General features: G+C 37.1%; 1 protein-coding gene across 1 annotated transcript; it reads right to left on the bottom strand.

The window, feature by feature from the left end:
- Positions 1–17,201: 17,201 nt before the first annotated feature.
- Positions 17,202–20,420, bottom strand: LOC110892839. Its single transcript, XM_022139983.1, has 5 exons — positions 19,589–20,420; positions 18,718–19,534; positions 18,284–18,585; positions 17,484–18,179; positions 17,202–17,422 (listed from the first exon to the last, which is right to left on the bottom strand). The coding sequence occupies exons 1-5, from the start codon at positions 20,418–20,420 to the stop codon at positions 17,202–17,204; spliced, it is 2,868 nt and encodes a 955-aa protein (XP_021995675.1).
- Between the last annotated feature and the right edge of the window lie 2,470 nt (positions 20,421–22,890).

Here is a 22,890-nt window from a genome sequence, read left to right on the forward strand (position 1 = left end):
CTTTTACACCATCTACAGTTGTGAAGTCCATTGGTTTGAAATTTTCAAGAATGTCACACTCATCAGACCATGTAGGTTTAAATTGGTATTTCTCAATTTCCTCAAAAGTTGAGGACCCTACAGATCTTTCCAAAGTGATCTTGTTACCAAGTTTGTCAGTTATTTTAACCTCTTGGCCATCCTTGTTTGTGGGAATGATTTCAATAGTGGATTGAACAGAATCATTTATAGCAGTGTTTTCAATTTCATCATGTTTTCTAAAACCAACACCAAATTTTACATTGCTTTTGATCTGTTTTTCAAGCATGACCTCATAACCTTTGCAGGATTCCACCCATTTTTCACAAGTGATTTGGGTGGATTCCAACTCCTTTTTGCAGACTTGATATTTTTCTATCATAGTCTGGAGTTGATTCTTGGTTATGCTATGCTCCTCTTTGAGACTGCAGATTTCTTTATCTTTTTTATCCAATTTGATTTTTAGTTCTTTTACAACTTTTCAAATTGAACTTCATCATTTAACACTCTATCCCTAAGGTTTTCATTCACCTCTTTAATGTTAGCAAATGCTATGATGCATTTGTCTGAACATAGATTGTTAAGAACCTGAGATTATACCTTAGCTGCAGCCATCATGGCACAGTCATAAGCATGTTTTTTCTCATCAGTCACCTTCTCTTCCTTCTCGCCATGTTTCTTCTCTTCTTCTTCAGACCAGGGGTCAGACAGTGGTTCTATCAGAGGTTTTGAATTTTCTCCCAGCAGTATTTCATCAGCAACAGCAGTAACCACTGTTTCAGCAATTTCATCCACTGTTTCAGCACTTAGCTGTCCTTCTTCAGTTTCAAGCTCTTCCTGTATTGACTCTAATGCCATGAAACAATAATCATCATTAGGAGCATCATTAGTATCATAGAGTGCAAATTTTTCATCACCTAGCTCTAGTCAACAAAGCCTTGTGTGAAGAAGCTTTGTTGATCTGGTTGAACCACTGATGGTCCAGCTTGTTGAGGTGCAACTGGTTGCACTTGAACCTGCGGGACAGGAGCTTGAACATACTGAATTTGGGACATTGGTTTGGACATAATGCACAGGAACAGGGGTTCCAGGGTTTACATAATGAGCAGTGTTTACATGGGCAGCAGGGATATAATGGGAATACTGCATAGTGCTTTATTATTTTGTGGTCTTGAACTAGGGTGAGTAATAATAGGTCCATTGTTTTGACTCCTACATTCCCTAGCAAAATGACCCAGCCTATTGCACTTGTAGCATTTGATTTTTGACTTATCCAACCCTACTTTTAAATTCCCATGCAACCTTGGGAATTTTCCCCCTGTTCTTTTGTAAAATTTGCTGGTTCTAACACTTAGCAAAGCCAGTTGGTGTAATATGTCCATTTCTTCTAAGTTAGTGGGATCAAAATGCTGAAGGCCATTGAGTTCAAAGCATAGATTATTAGAGTTCTGACTTTCTCCATTTGCTGTGAAAGCATAACTGGATGAGTGAGGATCAGAGTTGAAATTACCACCAGCAGTTATGTCAATAAAATGATCATAACTCTGATCCTTACTACTGCCAGACTCTTCCTGATCCAGAAGAGTTGTGTTGCCAAATGAATAGTCATCTGCAACTTTGCTAGACTCTTGCAACTTCTTTTTCTGGCTTAACTCCCTTTCATAGGTCAGGAGTCTACCATGAAGTTGAGTCAGTGTCAGATCTTTGAACTCAACAGAATTTCTGGTTACAAAAGCAATTGTATCCCATTTTTTCAGGCATTGATCTAAGAAACCTGCTATTTTGTGTTGATTTAGCAAATTCAACTTTAACAAGTCTTAGCTCACTAATGAGACAACTGAATCGCTCAAACTGTTGTGTTAATGTTTCACCCTTAATGTGACAAAAGGTTTAAAACTGTTGATTCAAAATTTCCATGTTATTTTCAATTACTTCTTCAGTCCCCCCCCCCAAATTGTTCCTTAAGTGCATCCCATAATTCCTTGGCACTGTTACAGTGTAATAGTCTAGCATAAATTTCATCGGGTAATGTAGATGCAACAATGCTAAATGCCTTGGCATCCAGTTCAAATTTTTGAAAATCCAGATCTGTATAGTTCTCAACTTTCTTAGGTTCGAACTTCTTTGAATCCTCAGCACTCGGCACCATTGGAACATGTGGTCCAAAGACAACCGAGCTCCAACATCTGGTATTCTATTGAGCAAGGATGTGACCCATCCTTCTCTCCCAGATGTTGTATTCATTTCGTTTTAACGTGGGTGGTTTGTAAAGTGAACCGATGTTATTGTTAGCATCTTGTGATTGTGACGTCATCCTGGTCATTTTACAGGTACTGATTAATCAACTTTACTCCTGATTAAACCTTACTCTGTTTTTCAACAAAACGAACAATTATAAGTATCAACGATTATGAGCTGAACTTTTACGTCAAAATGATTGTTAGATCAAATTTGACTGTCCTATTTCTGATACCAATTGATAGGATCTGAGTTTCTTATGATTGTGTTTTTGTTTGAAGATTAAGAAGATGAAAGAGTAATTGCAGCGGAATATAAATGGAAACAAACTTTCACACACAATCAAATAGGAGAAATGCTTTCAACACACATTTTTAACATAGAACCGAATGATTGAATTTATTTCAAGCTTCAATTACAATGCATACATGTATCACAAACTCCCCCTCAGCCTGAGCTCACAGTGTTTGTTCGTACAGGAAGACAAGTGGTGAAAGAGCTAATAGAACAGTATAGGGTACTGTTCTATTTTTAGGCATCAGCAAACCACTGTGGCATCTTTGTTGACGTCACCATGAAAGTGACATCTAACCTCCTAACAAACTACAACCACTGATCTATTACAAGCACTGTTTCATAACTATTGATTACAATACATTACAAAGGAATAAACTAACTACTGCTTCTCCTTCCACTGTTGTGACTCCAGCAGTACTTTGTTTCTTCAACAGTGCTTGAACCAGGACAGTAGAGCATCAGTGTTTGTCTTCATCAGTCTTTAGCAGTTGTTGTAGATGATCAGTTGTTGTAGAAGAACAGTGGATGCAGGTCATCAGTTGTTAGGGCCACTTCCAAGGGGAAAGAATGAAATACAAACATCTGCTTATTCTGGATCCACTGTTCTGATCCAGTTTTGGCTTTAATCAACTGTTCCTTTGTAGGGTTCAATCCCAGCAAATTTTACAAAAGTACAGGGAGAAAATTACCAGGGTTGCATGGGAATTTAAAAGTAGGGTTGGATAAGTCAAAAATCAAATGCTACAAGTGCAATAGGTTGGGTCATTTTGCTAGGGAATGTAGGAGTCAAAACAATGGACCTATTATTACTCACCCTAGTTCAAGACCACAAAATAATCAAGGCATTGTGCAATATTCCCATTATAACCCTGCTGCCCATGTAAACACTGCTCATTATGCAAACCCTGGAACCCCTGTTCCTGTGCATTATATCCAAACCACTGTCCCACAAATTTAGTATGTTCAAGCTCCTGTCCCTCAGGTTCAAGTGCAACCAGTTGCACCTCAACAAGCTGGACCATCAGTGGTTCAACTAGATCAGCAAAGCTTCTTTTTTTGGCGTGTAAGATTTTTTTAGCGTTTAGTTAGATTCAATAACTATCTGGCATTTTATGACTAGATGGAATATGAGGAAAAGGGGAAGGGGAACTTCACCCCCTTGATGGGGATGAAATGAAGTGAGATGATGTGGATCCTTGTGGAAAGTGAGGGAAGGGAATCCACATCCTTTAGCCTAAGGGATGTGGTGGAGTGGCTTTTGTGTCAATTACACACTGTCTTAGAATTACCATATTATTCTGAACGGGTATTCAATAGGATATTATGAAATTCAAAATATGTTTCTTTATCTTTAGATTGTGTACTTCGAGTTAAAAAACCGGTGGTAACATTGTAGTTATCTTATACTAGGTTAGAACCCCGTGTATTACACGGGTTGAATAAATGTAATTTTATATACCAAATAATAAAAAAAATATATTTAAAAATCTCGTTTATTACATGGGTTGAATAAATGTAATTTTATACATTAAATAATAAAAAAGTTGTATTTCTAAGAACCTCGTGTATTGTACGGGTTAAGTAAATTTAATTTTATATATTAAATAATGAAAAAAGTTACATTTTTAAGAACCTCATGTTTTATACGGGTTGAGCACATGTAATTTTATACACCTAACAATAAAAAGTTATATCTTTATAAACCCTATGTATTATATGGATTGAATATATCTAATTTTATATACTACATAATAAAAGAAAGTTATATTTTTAAAAACCCTGTGTATTACACGAGTTGCATAAATGTAATTTTGTATAATAAAAAATAAAAATGTTATATCTATGAAAAAACCTCGTTATTACACGGGTTGAATGAATCTAATAAAAAACATTACATCCTTAAAAACCTCGTATGTTACACGTGTTGAATAGATCTAAAAAAGAGTTATATCTTTAAAAACCATGTGTATTACAAATATTAAATAAATGTAATTTTGTATATTAAATAACAAAAACGTCATATCTTTAAAAAACCCATTTATAGTCGGGTTGAAAAATCTACCAAATAATAAAAAAATGTATCCTTAAAACACCCGTGTATTACACGTGTTGAATAAATCTAATTTTACATAGCAAATGATAAAAAGTTATATCTTTAAAAACTTCGTGTATTAGATGTGTTATATAAATGTAACTTTGTATAGTAAATAATAAAAAAGTTATATTTTTTTAAAAACCCGTGTTTTACACGAGTTGAATAAATATAATTTTGTATACCAATTAAGAAACGGGATCAGGAGAAAACGGCAAAAAGTGTGAGAACGGTGAGAACGCATGCTGGCCGAACACGTGGCGCGGGGCATGATCAGGGTCCGAGGAGTTTTTTTGTCTTTTTAGTATTCTTCTCCTTTCACGATTTTCGCATTTGACATGCTGCTTTATTTTTTGCATGCAAGATAATTTTGGCGTTATGTAGAATTATTAATTATTTGGCGTTTTACTGTTTTTTCTCAGATTTCTTTTCGTTGAATTAATTCTTTTTGTGTCACATAGTTAATTATTTGGCGTTATGGCTTTTTCCATGTCATTTTTGGCGTTTTGTATCTTTTTGTTAATAATTGATTACCATAGATTAATATTTTATAAAACTAAAACAACACGAAAATCAAAATAAACTAATAGTCTTCCGTAGGTGGGTGATGTGTGTCGGTGTGTATATAATTTAGATATATAATTAAGCCCTTTTTACACCTTTAGCCAAGTTTTAAATTTATAAAACACGATATTTACTAACACTAAACACACATACGGGCAAGTGCACCCATCGTGGACGTAGTATAGTGTTGGTAAGATACCGAGGTCGTCCAAGGACACAAGAGCTTTTAATACTGGTTTATCCTCAACGTCTAATCAAATCAAAAAAATTAGAAAAATGTTTTTTTTTTAAACTAAGAAAATAAAAACTAACTAAATGCTGAAAAATAAAAATAAAATAAAAACAGATAGACAAGATGAATCACTTGGATCCGACTCGTGTATTAGTATAACCTTTGATTATTTTCGCACTTTTGCACTTGTTTAAGAGATTATCTTAGTTATTGTAGTAGGCCCCTCTTTTGAAGGCGACGTTACCCTCAACCCAGTAGTTTGAGTCAGCAAGGATACAATCCTAAAGGGTTGGATTATTGGAAGATAATGAATTAAGTTATTAATGCAAATTGTGGTAGGCCCCGCTTTTGGCGGTGACGTTACCCTCGGCTAAGTAGTCTGAGTCAGCAGGGATACAGTCCTAAATAGCCGGGTTATAGTATTAATAGTAGTTAACTTATGAGGGGGTCAAAGAGTTTGGATCCCCGCCATCCAATACCTATGGGCATTGAAGGAGATCCTACTAAATTTGACCCAGGTCCCTTGCAGGACCTCTAAACGCTGAATAAGGGCAAGACCCTTACCAAACCGTTCCCTTAACCCCCGACCAGGTAGCCAACATACCTCCATATAGACCGTGGAGATATGAATGGTGAAAATCTTTTATTTTATATAGATAGTAAAATAATGCCAAGACACCACGGACAAACGATAAGGAAAGATCACCTTCAACATAAGCAACTAGTTATTAAAGTCATTAATACAAAACCAAATAAAAAGTGCAAAAGATTAAAAATAAAAAGTATTATACTAAATACTTGTCTTCACCAAGTGATGTAAGAGACTTAGGCAAACATGGCCTTGATTGTCAAGAACTCTTACTATCAATCTTGGATCCCGAGACGACTCACACACTCTACGATGGACAATGGATGATGGTGGTGGATGATGGTGTTATGGTGGTGGTGGGTGGTGGATGAAGTGTGAGAGAGGTGGTGTGCCAAGGGATGAGTTGGAATGAAACCAAGCACTCCTATTTATAGGCTGAACAGAAGGCTGGGCACGGCGCCGTGTCCGCTGGACACGCCCCTGTGCCCGTCTGACACTCTCTCTCTTCATTAATTGTAATTCACAATTACAATTAATGTGCCTGCTGTACTTTCGCCATGCCCCCGTGCTCACTGGACACGGCCCCGTGGTGGGCAATAGAAGCTTCTACAGGTTTGTCTTTTCTGCTGCTTCTTGGGCACGGCCCCGTGCTGGCTGAGCACGGGGCGTGTTCAGGCTTCTGTTTTCTCTTCTTTGCTTGGGAGGATGCCATTGAGGGTTCGGGCAGTCTACTTTTATTCCTTTTCTTGTATTTATGTTAGAATTAGCTGTCTTTTTGCTTCTTTTGTGAATTTGAGCTCATTTCATCCTGAAAATACAAAAGGAAGACAAAAACACTCTTTTTCCAACATTAGTACTTAAAAAGGGTTAGTTTTATACCTTATTTGATGTAATTTATATGTTGCATTTTATACACATCAAATACCCCCACACTTGAACTTTTGCTTGTCCTCAAGCAAAACTCTTTAAATGTGGCTTACACTCCCAAATGGAATGGGTAGAAGAGAAGGTTTTTGGCTTGTCATAGAGTGTCGGGAATCCAAGATCTTTTTGGGTTTTATTTTTATTTATTTACAATCCTATTCGTTATGATTTATTTAGAACGTTTCATAGGATAAATTACTTATTTGGGCATAACATGCCTTTTTAAAATTTCATTTATATACAAGTTCACATACCTCACGGGAGAAATCACTCAACACTTGGCCGAAGGTGTATTTTTTTGTGAATCACTCGAGAGCGGCATGGAACTTACGCCTTCCATAGGCTTGCCAAGCAATCAATCCTCCTCCTTTTTAACTTTATACCTTTGTAAATATCAAGAGGACTTTTTGGGTGAAGGGTTAGGCTTGGGCTAAAGGTGGGTGGTTGGGTTAGTGGTTAGTAAAAGGGCGAAAAGCGTAAAAAGCGTCGGTTTTCGTAACGCATTTTGTTTTTAGTGACTTTTTATTTTGAAGTATTTCTCCAAACAAGCTTTTGTTTGCATAGCTTTGTTTGTTTTTAACTTCATCATTTTTTTTTAGTCACATAAAAGAACGAGCTTGCGAAAAAACCGAGCTTGTTACTAAAATAAAGGGTGAAAAAATAAAAAGGGTTTTTGGTGGGTAAAAAGGGTTTAGGGTAAAGAAACGAAAGGTTTAGGCTCAAAGGGGTTAACTAGGGGGATTTTAGGTTGGTGGTAAAAAAAATTGAAAAATAATGGTGTAGAAAGAAAAATGGTTAGTCCTAATGCCTCCATCATTTACTTACTTGGTTTTAAGTTGGTAAGGACTGGGAATGAATCGTCGTGGCAAGTTCTAGAGTTGTAAGAACCAAGCGGCTTATTCACACAAGAAACGAAAAATGAGCATTTAGTCTAAAGATGTAAATTTGTATGCTCTATAAAGGCTCAAAACTCACTTTTGTAGGAATGGGTTTTTAATGTGATCAAGTATATATAATCAAATTTTAACTAGACTTGATATGCTGTTTCATAATTTTCTTATGTTGATTCTTGTTATCACGACGCTCTTGGTTGTAAATTTTATAAAAATATAACCTTATTAATCTTGGGATTCCTAACTTAAACTTCAGACAAGTAAAAAGAAAAAATGAAAAAAAAAAATTTGAAAAAATTTGGGGTGTTTAGCGGTTCCAATAGAGTTTTGTGTAAGGCTTGTTGTTAGGACTTGCAAAATTTCAAAGTGTTAGCTTCCCCCCCACACTTAAATTACACATTGTCCTCAATGTGTCCCAAAAATAAATTTTTAGGTTGATTGGATGTGTAATGTGGTGTTAAAAAGCAAAGATTTATGTTACTGGCAGTCTGGACACGGCCCCGTGGGGACCGGACACGGCCCCGTGGGGACCGAACACGGCCCCGTGTTCAGGTGCCAGTAACAGAAATTAAAGAAATGAGACAGAAGCCTGGACACGGGGGCATGTCTGGTGAACACGGCCCGTGTCCAGTTACCTGAACTGGGCGTTTTTTCTGCAGGTGGTTCAGCACGGAGCCGTGTTGGTTGAGCACGGCCCGTGTTGAGCCTTCTGTAATGGAGATTTGTGTCGGGTTGCTTCGTTCTTTGTGCATGGGGCCATTTTTCTCGTTCCCTTTTTCATCCATTATCACCACGAGTGTGTTTTATTTATTATAAACCATCAAACCTTAGAAACCATCATTTCATTGCAAACATAGAGAGATATTTCATAAAAACTAAAGATGAAAATACATAGATATTAAACCATGGAGTTCTAGCCCTATGTCTTATTTTAATTAGCAAAATTTCCAAGAAGCTACTAATCTTGGTTAGATAAGGCTTTTTGAAACTCCTTCTTCCGGGTGTGGCCCTCCTCACATGTCGGCGAGCCACTCCTCCACCTCCCTTGGAAGGAGAAAGGAGGGCTCATTTGCATTAGTTTGAGGAGTTTCGATTTCCGCTGGAATCTCTTGTGGGTGTTCCATGGGAGGTTCTGTTGGAAAGTCTTCCCACCCGGTAGGGTTGTTAACCCCGAGTGCCAAGTTCCAATCCTGTTGTGGAAGGACTGGTTCCATCGGGGGTGCTACAAGAATATTTAACCTCTGGTGCAAGAGGTTAATTTCTTGGAAGCTGCTTTCGAGCCCCACCGTAAGATCGTTAATACGGTCAATTAGGACCTCCTCTACTAACGTCATTTCGTCGAGAGCCTCCCTTAATGCTATCACATAGTGCACAAGTGTAGCTTCAACGGAGGGCCTCCTTCCTCTTCGACTGTTTGACAAATTAACGGATGATGTTTCGCTGTTTTCACTCGACATTCTACGAAAAAATAAACCGAAAAACAGTTTATTCGATGAAACAGTATCTGGACACGGCCCCGTGCTCATTGAGCACGGCCCCGTGTTCATCTTTCTGCAGAATTTTGAAGCAAGGAATCTTGAAGTTTTAAGTTATTTTCTGAATTTATGTAGGCTTTTTGGATATTAATAACTTTAAACAATGTTACATAACATATTTTTACCAAGATTCCTTGAACAAAACTCATTGCTTCCTACCACAAAGGTTGAAGAATTCAAACTTTTAATGGTAGTTCTTGGAGAAAGATGAAAAAGAAGGAAATGGCTAGAAGAGGAAAGGACAAGATGGGTTGTTGGAACCTTCTTTTAGACTTACCTAGGATAGTTTGAGAGAAGATTCCTTCAAATCTCTGTCCCAAGTTGGTCCAAATGTGCAGAATTCTTGGCTGCATTTATAGAAAACGACAGCATCCTAGACACGGCCCCGTGCCCGTTGGACACGGCCCCGTGTGCAGGTGAAATTCTGACACAGTTTGTCCGTATTCTGACGTACTGATCAGAAGGGAATCTTTTGGTGAACACGGGGGCGTGTTGGATGGACACGGCCCCGTGTTGGAAGCTCGTTTTATGAAGTTGTCTAGTTTTTTAAGGAGCTCACCTGTATCGGGTGGCTCTTGATTGGTTGGAACAACCCCAAAGTGCCTAAGATACCTTAATTGTCCTATACTAAGGCGAGAACGGAAGAGGTTGTCGGTGAGGGTAATTCCTATTTTCATTCTAGGTGGACAAGTCCAACCCTTTCCCGGGCTCTCGTTAAAGAAGGTGTATGCCGAATCGCTCAGGTCTATGTATGCACCGAACGAAGTCGATGGAGAGTCCTTCACGGCACAATCGGCACAGGGACGACTATCGTCCAAGTCTTTTCTAGGTATGAAGGTATTTTCGGGAGCAACGAGGTTGTCGGAATGCGGTTCCAACATTTCCTCATGGTCATCGTCTTGGGGCGGATCAATAAAATCCTTCCTAAGTTCTTTTGACCAATTTAGAATTAGTTCTTCTAGTTGAAATAACTCGTCAAGGAGCATTTCCCCTAGAATATCTGGTTGGGCGCATTCGAGGGAGAGATAGTGCTTATTTTTATTTTCGCCCCTCTTAAGGTTATAAGGAATTGGTGGGTCTATATAGTGGGGCCTATAATTTAGAAAATAACATTTTAATTCTTCATGTTCGCCTCCACATAATTGACACCACATACCATAAGAGTGCCGAAAGTAAAAAGAATTACTATCACTCATGTTTGTGTCAGAAATTACCAACCGCCGGGATCTAACGGTTCTGTTTTCAGTAAGAGAATCTGGGGCACGGGGGCGTGTTGAGTGAGCACGGCCCCGTGTTCGGCTTACTGTCTGACTTAAAACAGGATTGCCAGTTCCAATGATTGAGCACGGGGGCGTGTTCAGCGGGCACGGCCCGTGCTGAGCTCTGCAGAAGCTGAAAAACTAAGAAAATCTAAAAAAATTAAAAAGAAAAATAAAAATATGATTAGGCCGTTGATTCCTAACTTTCTTAAAATCCTTGTGTCCCCGGCAACGGCGCCAAAAACTTGATGTGTGTCGGTGTGTATATAATTTAGATATATAATTAAGCCCTTTTTACACCTTTAGCCAAGTTTTAAATTTATAAAACACGATATTTACTAACACTAAACACACATACGGGCAAGTGCACCCATCGTGGACGTAGTATAGTGTTGGTAAGATACCGAGGTCGTCCAAGGACACAAGAGCTTTTAATACTGGTTTATCCTCAACGTCTAATCAAATCAAAAAAATTAGAAAAATGTTTTTTTTTTAAACTAAGAAAATAAAAACTAACTAAATGCTGAAAAATAAAAATAAAATAAAAACAGATAGACAAGATGAATCACTTGGATCCGACTCGTGTATTATTATAACCTTTGATTATTTTCGCACTTTTGCACTTGTTTAAGAGATTATCTTAGTTATTGTAGTAGGCCCCTCTTTTGAAGGCGACGTTACCCTCAACCCAGTAGTTTGAGTCAGCAAGGATACAATCCTAAAGGGTTGGATTATTGGAAGATAATGAATTAAGTTATTAATGCAAATTGTGGTAGGCCCCGCTTTTGGCGGTGACGTTACCCTCGGCTAAGTAGTCTGAGTCAGCAGGGATACAGTCCTAAATAGCCGGGTTATAGTATTAATAGTAGTTAACTTATGAGGGGGTCAAAGAGTTTGGATCCCCGCCATCCAATACCTATGGGCATTGAAGGAGATCCTACTAAATTTGACCCAGGTCCCTTGCAGGACCTCTAAACGCTGAATAAGGGCAAGACCCTTACCAAACCGTTCCCTTAACCCCCGACCAGGTAGCCAACATACCTCCATATAGACCGTGGAGATATGAATGGTGAAAATCTTTTATTTTATATAGACAGTAAAATAATGCCAAGACACCACGGACAAACGATAAGGAAAGATCACCTTCAACATAAGCAACTAGTTATTAAAGTCATTAATACAAAACCAAATAAAAAGTGCAAAAGATTAAAAATAAAAAGTATTATACTAAACACTTGTCTTCACCAAGTGATGTAAGAGACTTAGGCAAACATGGCCTTGATTGTCAAGAACTCTTACTATCAATCTTGGATCCCGAGACGACTCACACACTCTACGATGGACAATGGATGATGGTAGTGGATGATGGTGTTATGGTGGTGGTGGGTGGTGGATGAAGTGTGAGAGAGGTGGTGTACCAAGGGATGAGTTGGAATGAAACCAAGCACTCCTATTTATAGGCTGAACAGAAGGCTGGGCACGGCGCCGTGTCCGCTGGACACGCCCCCGTGCCAGTCTGACACTCTCTCTCTTCATTAATTGTAATTCGCAATTACAATTAATGCACCTGCTGTACTTTCTCCATGCCCCCGTGCTCACTGGACACGGCCCCGTGGTGGGCAATAGAAGCTTCTACAGGTTTGTCTTTTCTGCTGCTTCTTGGGCACGGCCCCGTGCTGGCTGAGCACGGGGCGTGTTCAGGCTTCTGTTTTCTCTTCTTTGCTTGGGAGGATGCCGTTGAGGGTTCGGGCAGTCTATTTTTATTCCTTTTCTTGTATTTATGTTAGAATTAGTTGTCTTTTTGCTTCTTTTGTGAATTTGAGCTCATTTCATCCTGAAAATACAAAAGGAAGACAAAAACACTCTTTTTCCAACATTAGTACTTAAAAAGGTTTAGTTTTATACCTTATTTGATGTAATTTATATGTTGCATTTTATACACATCAGTGGGATTACATCAGAGATGTACCTATCGCTTTGTTCATCACTTTCTTCATATTCTTCATCATAACATTTCATTTTTGCGTATAACGCCATTAGCTCGTCTGTTCTTTGCTGCAGCCTATTCTTGAATATCACTGCATCATTGGATTTTGGATCGTTTGAAGGTGTTAAATCACAGAGTTGTTCAATGATACATAGCAACCCTGTCTTCAACATTTCTTCCATTGGCCTTGAATATTGCACCCCGTTTTTATAAGTCACTTCAAGTATTCCTTCTTCCTCATGCAATACCCAACTGCTAAGTTTTGGTATAGAAGTATCTTCAATATCATCATCATCTTCATCAGCTTCTGTCGTAAATTTTCTCTTCAGTCTTTTTATTATAGTTCTCGTTCTTTCACAATCGTTGTCTATTGGAACCCCAAGGGCCAGGATATCCTTCTGAACCTTTTAATTCATTCCAAACATGGCTTTGATTGTCCTTACCTTCCCTTCTTCTATCAGAGAACTTTATGATAAATCGTTTCTCTTTCCTTTAAAACCTCCATGCAATAACCTTAGCCATTTTTATTTTATTTTGGCGTTTTGGACAATATGTGGCGTTTTAGTCAAATTTTTTAGCGTGTTTGAGCTTGGGTTCTCATGGTCTTCTTTTATATTGACTTTTTTTCCCGCGTATGACAGGTAATTATGGCGTTTTGAAAAAGATACATAAATATAATAAATGTTAGTAATTATGTTTTCCGTCGTTTCATTTTACTGTTTTTTGCAGTTTACCGTGTTTTGTTTTCAGACTCAACTGTTTTTATGGTGTAACATGTCAAATCTTTGACGGCTGTAATTATAGCGTTTTGTTTTCCAATGGTGGTTAGATAACTATTGGACTTCTTTTTGTTTTTATATTTTTTGCACATTGTTTCACGCTTTTTTTATAATATTAGTTGTTCAAATTAATTTTATTATAGTTTGGCAGCTGTTTGGGGGCGTTTTTTATGGCATTATGGCGTTTTACACGCATTTGCTAATTTTGGCGTTTTATTATATTTTTCATTATAGCATTAATATTCTTTTGTTGTTTATTAACTGAAATTACAAAACAAACAATAGGTAAAAAAATTAAAAAAAAAAAACAAAGTAGAAGCAATTTATGATTTTAAATCTTCAGTGTCATCAGTCTCTTTTTTCTTTTGAAACCACAAGAAATGTGACAAATAAATGGCGTTTTGGGTTTGGCGTTGTTTATTTTCTTTGTTCATGTGTTGAAGTGTCTTTGTGGATGTTGGAGACATAGATCGACCCCGTGTGGGTGGATGCTATCTGCCTGTCGTCTTCATTATAATCATCCAGGCCTGTTGGTGCATGCGACTGTCGACTTCGTCTTGTATCAAGTCTTGTATAGATCTAGTTAGATCAGGGCACGAAAATCAAGAAAGTGAGAATTAGTGGTGATTTCGCTCGAAATGACACCATGACATTTCAAGCGAAATCAAAAGTTTCTAATTCCGCGCGAGTGATCAATGATGATTTCACTTGAATCAAATTATATTGATTCCGCTTGAAATGAACATGCATGTTCAAGCGGAATCTCATCATCTATAAATAGGCATTCGAAGCAAAATCACATATAGATTTTCCGGTTTGTGCAACGAAGTCTTGCCGAAGTGTCGTCACGCTGTAAAACGTCATTATATCAATCAAATTGACAGTTAAAGTGATATGTGTGCTGAATTGAACTTGATACGACTGTTTCCGCCTTTCGTATTAAGAAAAACTCTTATGATCGACTCTTTCGGGTCTGAAAACGATCCTACAAGGCCAAAGTAGCATTTACACTGGTATAGGTCTCTTATTATCATCCAAACCTTCTTCAGGAACAAAGATGACAGTATGACATATGGGTGTCATCAGTCACTCTTTTTTTAATTTTGTCCATCTCATGCAGCAAAATCTTTCTACACTCACGTAACAAATCATTCAATGAAGCTTCATGCAAAACATTACTGAGGATTAAAGAAAAGATGTTTGCCGTCGTTGTATTTTTTGGCATTTTACATTGAGTTGTAAATTTTTTTAGCAACAACTATGTGTTTTTTGTGTTTTTTTTTTTTTTGTGTGTGATAAACGGAAGGGTGGTGAGTCGTTTCTATTTAGAATTTTTTTTGGCGTGTAGTTTAGGCGGGATGTTATTTTTATAACAAAAAATGTAATTAACATTTATCCGGATGTAAGCTTTGGCGTTATATATAATGTCGTTTCATATTTTTTTGGGGTTTTTGTAGCCAGAGAGCTTAAATAAAAACACAGAAAAAAGTACGCAGTGATAAAATTGGCTTTTTGTATTTATTTGGCGTTTTATTTTTCAATGGCGTTTTTTGTGAGAAATGGTTTTTTACTTTTTTACCCTTAATGAAGCGCGTCCACGTAATAAAATTGGTGTTATTTACTAAAATGCCACCGCGCCAATCTAGTCCATAGATTGTTTTGATCGGACGATCCATAAGCGTTTTCACTGTTCTCACACTTTCTACCGTTTTCTCTAAATCCTGACCCTACCAATTAATAAAAAAGTTATATTTTTAATAAATTAAGATAACATCTAATATTAATTAATTATTTATATATTTAATATAAGATAAGTAGGAAAGAGAGGTATTTATTTTAAAAATATATTAGATTAACAATTTAGATTTGATGATAATATTTTATTAAAGTATGATAAGATTTAATATTAATTTATTATTTATTTATTTTAGTTAATATAAGATAAGTATAAATTTGAAGATACCTTATATGAATGACATGTGTCCAAAACTTAGTTTCTTTTATTATAGTAGACTAGCGGTAAGACCCGTGTGCAAACACGGGTCGTTTCTTAGAAAACCATGCATAGCCCATATTGACAAAGGGTAAAAAAATAATTAGTGCAGACTTATAAAATAGATATACACTAATGGTCAATAGGTTTATTCAATAGAAATTCCATTATGTTGATAGCAAACTACTGTTGTCTATTAACTGTTAAAAACTTCAGTTGCTTTCCAACAGACTTTCCTAAAAAATGTTATCCATTATCTCCAACAGAGCTTACCAGATGGATAGCTTAAAGTGAAACCACTGTTTTCAAAACCATCTGAGATACTATATTTTATTAACTTTAAATCGAAGACAATACTTGCAATAAGAATGAGAAATATACGGTACTTGTAATTTAAATTCAAATAAAGTTAAAACCAATTTTTGCAAATAAAGTTGACCAATTCTATTGATGATTGCTTAAAGTGAAACCACTGTTTTCAAAAACTCTGGTTGACCAAAGTGAAACCACTGTTGGCAAAACTATGATTCTTAGTGGTTCAAAATCTGTTTGACTTTTGGTCAACATCTGTTTATCTGTTGGTAAACATCTGTTTGATTTTTGGTCAACAACTGTTTGACTTTTGGTAAACATCTGTTAGACTTTTGGTCAACATCTCATTTAGAATTCAATAGAGAGTAAAAAAATAATCAGTGCAGACTTATAAAATTGATATGCACTAATGGTCAATAGGTTTATTCAACATCAATTCCATTATGTTGATAGCAAACCACTATTGTCTATTAACAGTTAAAAACTTCTGTTGCTTTCCAACAGACTTTACTAAGAACTGTCTTCTATTATCTCCAAGAGAGCTTGCCAGATGATTAAATAGATAGTAACTATCAGATGTTAGTCGACCCATGTTAAAAAGATCAGTCAACAGAAATTACAAAGGTTAGTAAACAGATATTAAGAGAATAATGTAATTAACAACATGTGTTCTCAGGATAAGCTTAATGCAGAGCAAGTATCAGATACTATCAAAAAGTTGTATTGCTTTCCAACAAACATTTCCTGACAACAGTTCCTCCATTATACCCAACAGACGTTGCCAGGTTGAAAGATGTTTAGTATCATCATAGATTTTGTAAAACTTCCTTGTAAACCACATTAGTAGTGGTTGTACTGACTCGTTTCTCTTTATCACAAATCAAAATTTTCAATCCTTTCCTACTTTTTACTCTAGATATAGCAACATAGAGCTGGCCATGACTAAACACTGGACGTGGAAGATATAAACCAACACGCTCCAATGATTGTCCTTGACTTTTATTTATTGTCACAGCAAAACACAGTGAAAGTGGGAATTGTCTTCGAGAAATCTTCACTGGTATTCTTTTATCTGAAGGTGTCATCTTCAGTCTTGAAATCAAAGTATGATGACCTATATTAGTCCCTGTGATAATTTTTGCTTAAATCACAACTTTTCCGAGCTTCGTGATTTGTAAACGTGTACCATTACACAATTCATTTGCCTGATCAATGTTTCTGAGTAACATCACCGGAGCACCAACTTTCAATACTAATTTATGATTAGGTAAACCAGATAAACAAAGATTGTTTAACACATCAGGAGGAAACAATGCCATATTAAGCTCTGATTCTTCCTCCGATTGGCATAAACTATTTGAACTAAAATACACCTTTTCTTCACCGGGTAGACTCTCTAACAACTCTTTATTTATTGAATCCACTACTTCATTAGTTGGAGCAAGAATCGCTCTTTGTTGGAAATACGTTAAATCCCACAAAAACTTATTCATGTCCGGATATATATATATGAAATGAGAGAAGAAATAGCATTGACTTGGTCATGAATAAGTAAATCATCTGGTATTTCAATATCAATCTCACCATCATTTTCTTTACCAAGCAGACCATCACCAAGCTTTAAAATCCATTCTCCAAATTCCTTTATTTCTTTCAAATCTGCTTCCTGACAACCAACTCTTAATCTCATATTCTCAGTTAGCTTTAGTACTTTACAGTGCCGCCATATATAAGAAAATCAAAGAAGCATTGACTATCATTGTTCTGGTACCTTTAGAGATGACCGGAAGAATTTGTCTAAAATCACCACCAAATAGAATGACCTTTCCCCTAAATGGCTTCGATTGCATGTTCGGTTGACTGGAACGTGATATGTCTCTCATTGTTCTATCAAGAGCCTCGAAACAATGCTTGTGAGTCATAGGTGCTTCATCCCAAATAATCAATGTTGCTCTTTTAGTTAAATCACCTAACTCAGTATTAGGCTCTATCGAATATATTGAATTCTCATTAATGTTGATTGGAATTACAAACCTTGAATGAGCAGTTCTACCACCATCCAGCAAAAGTGAAGCAATTCCACTGGATGCAACATTCAATACAACTTCACCTTTTGATTGTAATGCAGCTGAGAATGTCTTCCAAAGAAACGTCTTTCCAGTTCCACCATAACCATATACAAAAAACACACCTCCATCACCTTTTTCAATCGCTTCCATAACAATTTTATATATCCTTTCCTGTTCGGCAGTTAAACACTTTACATAACGACCATGTTCCCTTTGAAGAGCTAGTCTGTCATACGATAATTCTTTCATTATCAATCGATTGTTCGACGATGAAACATAATTGTCCGAAACACTTGGCATATCATCAAAATTTATCACTGTACTTCCATTGGTAAGTAGCAACTTTTCAATTTCAGATAGACAGATATTTTCAGGTTCTTCCTGTTGAAGATCTAAATCTAAAACAAATGTTGAAAAAAGTATTAGTTTTTTTTCCCAATAACAGATCTATTGCATAATTTTAATGTAATTGGATATAACTTTAATAAAATAATAACATTACCTGCAATACCAGTTATCTTTCGTTGCTGATACAAAATGTCTTCACATAACAGGGACTTCGTTTCTGACCAAAAAACACCAGGATGAGATATCGAATTTGACAGCAACAACATTACAAAAAAGGTCCTCAAGAAATCTCTGGTTGACCATGTGCTTGCTTCTTTGACAGCATTAACATATTCTTTATCATCATCCAACAGCCCCCGTGCAAAACATGCATCTTTAAATGTTTGAAAAACTTGCCCATCAACTGTTTTTATATCTTCAAAACAGGTTGGTCCCTTAATATGATTCAGTAAAATCCTTAGGTAATAACAATCACAAAGTGATGGTGGGACATAATGTACCCTCCCAATTGATCAATACGGATGCTTTCTTCGATTCCATTTGCGATTTTTAGCATTCCATACATAATATCCCGGAAACTGAACATACCTCAATGTCCTGGCAAATTCATCGACTTTATTACAATTCATCCACTCTGTAAACATTGTCAATTTCACAGTTGGATCAGTAACAATATCACACAAATTATCATGATCGTTATACACAATACTCTGACCATCTTCACAATGAAAAGGTAATACTTCAACAGCTGGATATCTATAATGTATATCATACATGAATATTCTCCAAGCAGCTTCACAAGCAGAGATATATCTACAATCAAGGTATGCTTTTATCTCATCTACAGCTACATTTTGTTCCGTATTATTCTTGGTGCTATTGGTTTGAAAAACAGAAGCAGTGACTCTATCAGGCCCCTTATTAATATATTTAAACAAATATTTGATAGAACCTGACTGGTTGCACCATTCAACGTTAACGTGGCACTGATACTTTCTGAGCAGGAGAGCATTGTAAGGAACTACAAATCTATTATCAAGTGTCACACCATTCTTTACTACCGTATTACTTGTTTGACGGCGACGATAGACAGGATATCCTTCAGAATCAACACAAGTCTCATCTACATATTTTTTGGGAAACTTTTTAGAACAATTTTGCTGAACCATACATGGACAAAGTAGGTTGTCTGTACCACATGGTCCATGAATCATAAATTGCTTGACAAGCTCATATAATTCAGGATCTCTTTCTTTATCTGGTATCTCAGCAGTAATAACCCGATCAATATCAGATGCATTTGGAAATTTGCTTTCAGCACCCAAGAACAAATATATGTGAGCATGTGGGAGTCCACGCTTCTGAAATTCCACTCTATACATAACTGAAATTTTTGAACAGTGGGCTGTTAGATAAATATAATTAGATGTTCAGAGTAAAAAACATAACTAAAGAGTACCTGCTTGTATATCACCAAAGAATTTATGTTTCTTGAAATCTTTTATAAGATGATCCAATTTACACTTGAATATTCTAAAGATAATATCCGGTCTGTCTTCAGCATTAAGAGCTTTATCGTGCAAACACCTGTAAATCTCAGGCCAGTTTGGATTACAAGTCACCGTTATGAATAAATCGGGATATCCAACAGACTTGCAAATTGCCATAGCATCCAAGTACTTTTGCATCATATATCTAGAACCACCAGTAAATGATGAAGGTAAAAGTATAGGTTTACCACAACTTGAGGCATTATTCTCTCCACTTACAACAGTAGCATTCAAGTTCTTAAGAGTTTGTACTCTAAGTTTAGGTTGTTGTGTCCTTATATAATTCAACCTGGCAGATTCTATCATCTTGTATCCATCAACCAAAAACTGCTGAAATAATTTTTTCGCATTAACTAACAATGAAAACTGATTCTGTCTATCTTGAATTTTGTAACAAAAGAATTCTCTAATTGTAAGATTGGTTCTAAGTACCTCATCATCAATCGCAATCCCTCTATGTTTAATACCAACTCTATAACCATCTTCCGCATATGGGAAAATAAGTGGATATTGCAAAGCAAGGTAAGAGGGATGAAGCTCATTAATTCTTTGAAGACCACCAGACTTCTTTCTAACAACAATGTCCCATTTATCAAATGCTCCATCAAAATCACCATGTATTAACGCAGCAATTTCTGATGTTGTTGGCAAATTGTGAACTCTTCCATCCTTATCTCGTGTTCCAAAAAGCTTCAAGCTTGCATCTTGAAACTCATTTTCTTGAAAACAATCTCTTACCATTCTGAAGGATTGGACAAGAGTGTGACACTCTAGGATTTTCCGAACGAACACCTTGTAATATTTTTGGTGTATACATATGATATTAAATGAAAACGTGATCTTTGTGCATGATATGTGTGATATGTATGTAATATATATATGTATATGAGAGCCGAGACCACGACTCGAGACCATGACTCGCAACCACTCGGTTGCGAGTGGGCCACTCGGTCTCGAGTGGGCCTTTTTGGGCCGTAACCGGCTTGGGCCGAAAGCCCCTTAGCCTAAGTTGATGCTTGTTATATAAACCCAACCTCCCCCTCATTCTTCATTCTTTAGTTACCACACACTCCTTCTATTTCTATCTCACTAGAAAACCCTCTTCATCCTAACCTTCTTCCAACTTTCGGATCTCACAAGAATCTCGGTCAAGGAATCTCGGACAAGATCATCACTCGGACACTTCATCTCCTCTCATTTTCTTCCTTTGTTTCGGCTCATCCTTCTCCTTCTCAACCGGTTAGTGTTGTTATTATGTGCATAGGATTTATGTGGGTTAAATGAACTAGAAATGCTTGGTTAGTAGTGTTATACATGATTTTTGGGTGATTTGTGAAGTTGGACTATGTGTGTTAAACCTTATGTATGAATACTTGCTAACATGCTTAAAGATGGCTAGATAATGGTAGTTTAAGAGTATTCATGGCTAACCATACTATGCTTCATTATTTCTTGCAATGATGATGTTAAACTTAAGATTTCGGATATATATTGTATGTTTCTTTATTCTTACATGTTGATCTTGATGAAATATGTGATTTTCGGTCCAAAATGTATGGCTATGTTGACATGAAAACCCTAGAAAAACTATGAACTTGTGATGAACTTGTTTGAATATGGTTTGAAGATTTCAAAAATGGCAAAGATTGATCTATTTTTATTAATGGTCAGAATAGGAAAAATGTTAGTAAAACCTTATTGGCTATTACTTGATTTGGGCCTGATTACATAGTACAATGTGGACTGATGTATCTGAATCTACACGTGAACATGAAAGAGACAGCATTACGACTCGCAACCGCACCGTTGCGACTCGCAACCATGGCATGACAACTCGAAACCACACGATTGCGACTCGAGACTACGACGGTTGCGACTCGCAACCACAACGTGACAACTCGAGACCACACGGTTGCGACTCGCAATCACAGCGTGACAAGCCGAGACCTCCTGGTTGCGACTCGAGACCATCTGGTTGCGACTGGGCTGTCCACTTTGGTTATTGGGCCATAGTATGCTTGATATGGGCTACCTGTTGACTGATCTGCGTGTTACTGTTTGACTGCTTAAATGCTAGGGCCGGCCCAATAACCCACTGTCTATATTTTTATGCATGCAACGTGATAGTTATGTGTAGATTTTACGTGATTGCTTGTACACCAAACCTGACCTATACCGGTAACCATGTTAGGACGTGGTGACCAACGTGTTTGACAAGTAACCCAATCTGCCGAGCAACCCAAGGTGAGTTCACACACTAAAAGCATGCGTCCCGCGGAGGGACACGAACAAACTACCAACTTTGGGAAAAATACTTTTGACCCATCACTCCGGGGGAAAACAGAATGGGTAATTACTATCTCCGGGGGAGATACGTTTGGATACTATTTATAAATCACAACTAGCCATGCTAAACGAAACTCTATCACCTTAAGTCCCTGCTTACAGTACCGATTAATCGCCGGGGGCGAACGGGTTATTAGTTGATAGCGCTATTAGGTTTGACAACCTCACACCGTGACCGGGGGAGATCGGGCGTGAACTAGTAGACCTTGCAACATGGTCAATGACGATAGACATTGACTCGGGGCACGAATTTATATTCCGTCAACAGTTTCGGTATCTACAGTTTAGTGAGCTTACAGATGGGGTAGCTCCCCACAACGTGATTATAAATGCTTTATCTAAACAACTTAAGTTTTTGGTAAACTAAAACTGGACAACTAGTGAACTCACTCAGCATTATTGTTGACCCCTTACTGCATGCTTTGCAGGTAACCAGTGACTCAGGAGCTGCTGCTTGGGGATGTGTAGTGTTCGTCAGAGCCCGTGTGTTGGGTTTATTTATTTTGAACTAAGAACTATCTTTAAAACTATTTGGTTTATGCTTCCGCTGTTTTGTTAAACTAATCATCGAACTTAAACTATGGTATTGCTAACCACTTTGGATAGTAAGTATTTCTACTATTAATCGATGTTCCGTATAATTGGTGGCTGGATCCTGGTCAGTCACGCCCTCAAAGCGGGTGTTATCCGCAGGTGGATTTTGGGGCTGTGACAGATTGGTATCAGAGCCATTGGTTATAGTGAACTTGGTTTAAAAAAAAAAAAGGGGGAAAAATCTTTTTGAGAAAAACCAGACTATAACCTGTGACTCGCGACGACACTACACTCCAAGTGCAAGGCTCAACACTTTTGACCTCATAGCTCG

This window comes from Helianthus annuus, chromosome 2, assembly GCF_002127325.2.
Source record: "Helianthus annuus cultivar XRQ/B chromosome 2, HanXRQr2.0-SUNRISE, whole genome shotgun sequence".
Classification (NCBI taxonomy): Eukaryota; Viridiplantae; Streptophyta; class Magnoliopsida; order Asterales; family Asteraceae; genus Helianthus; species Helianthus annuus.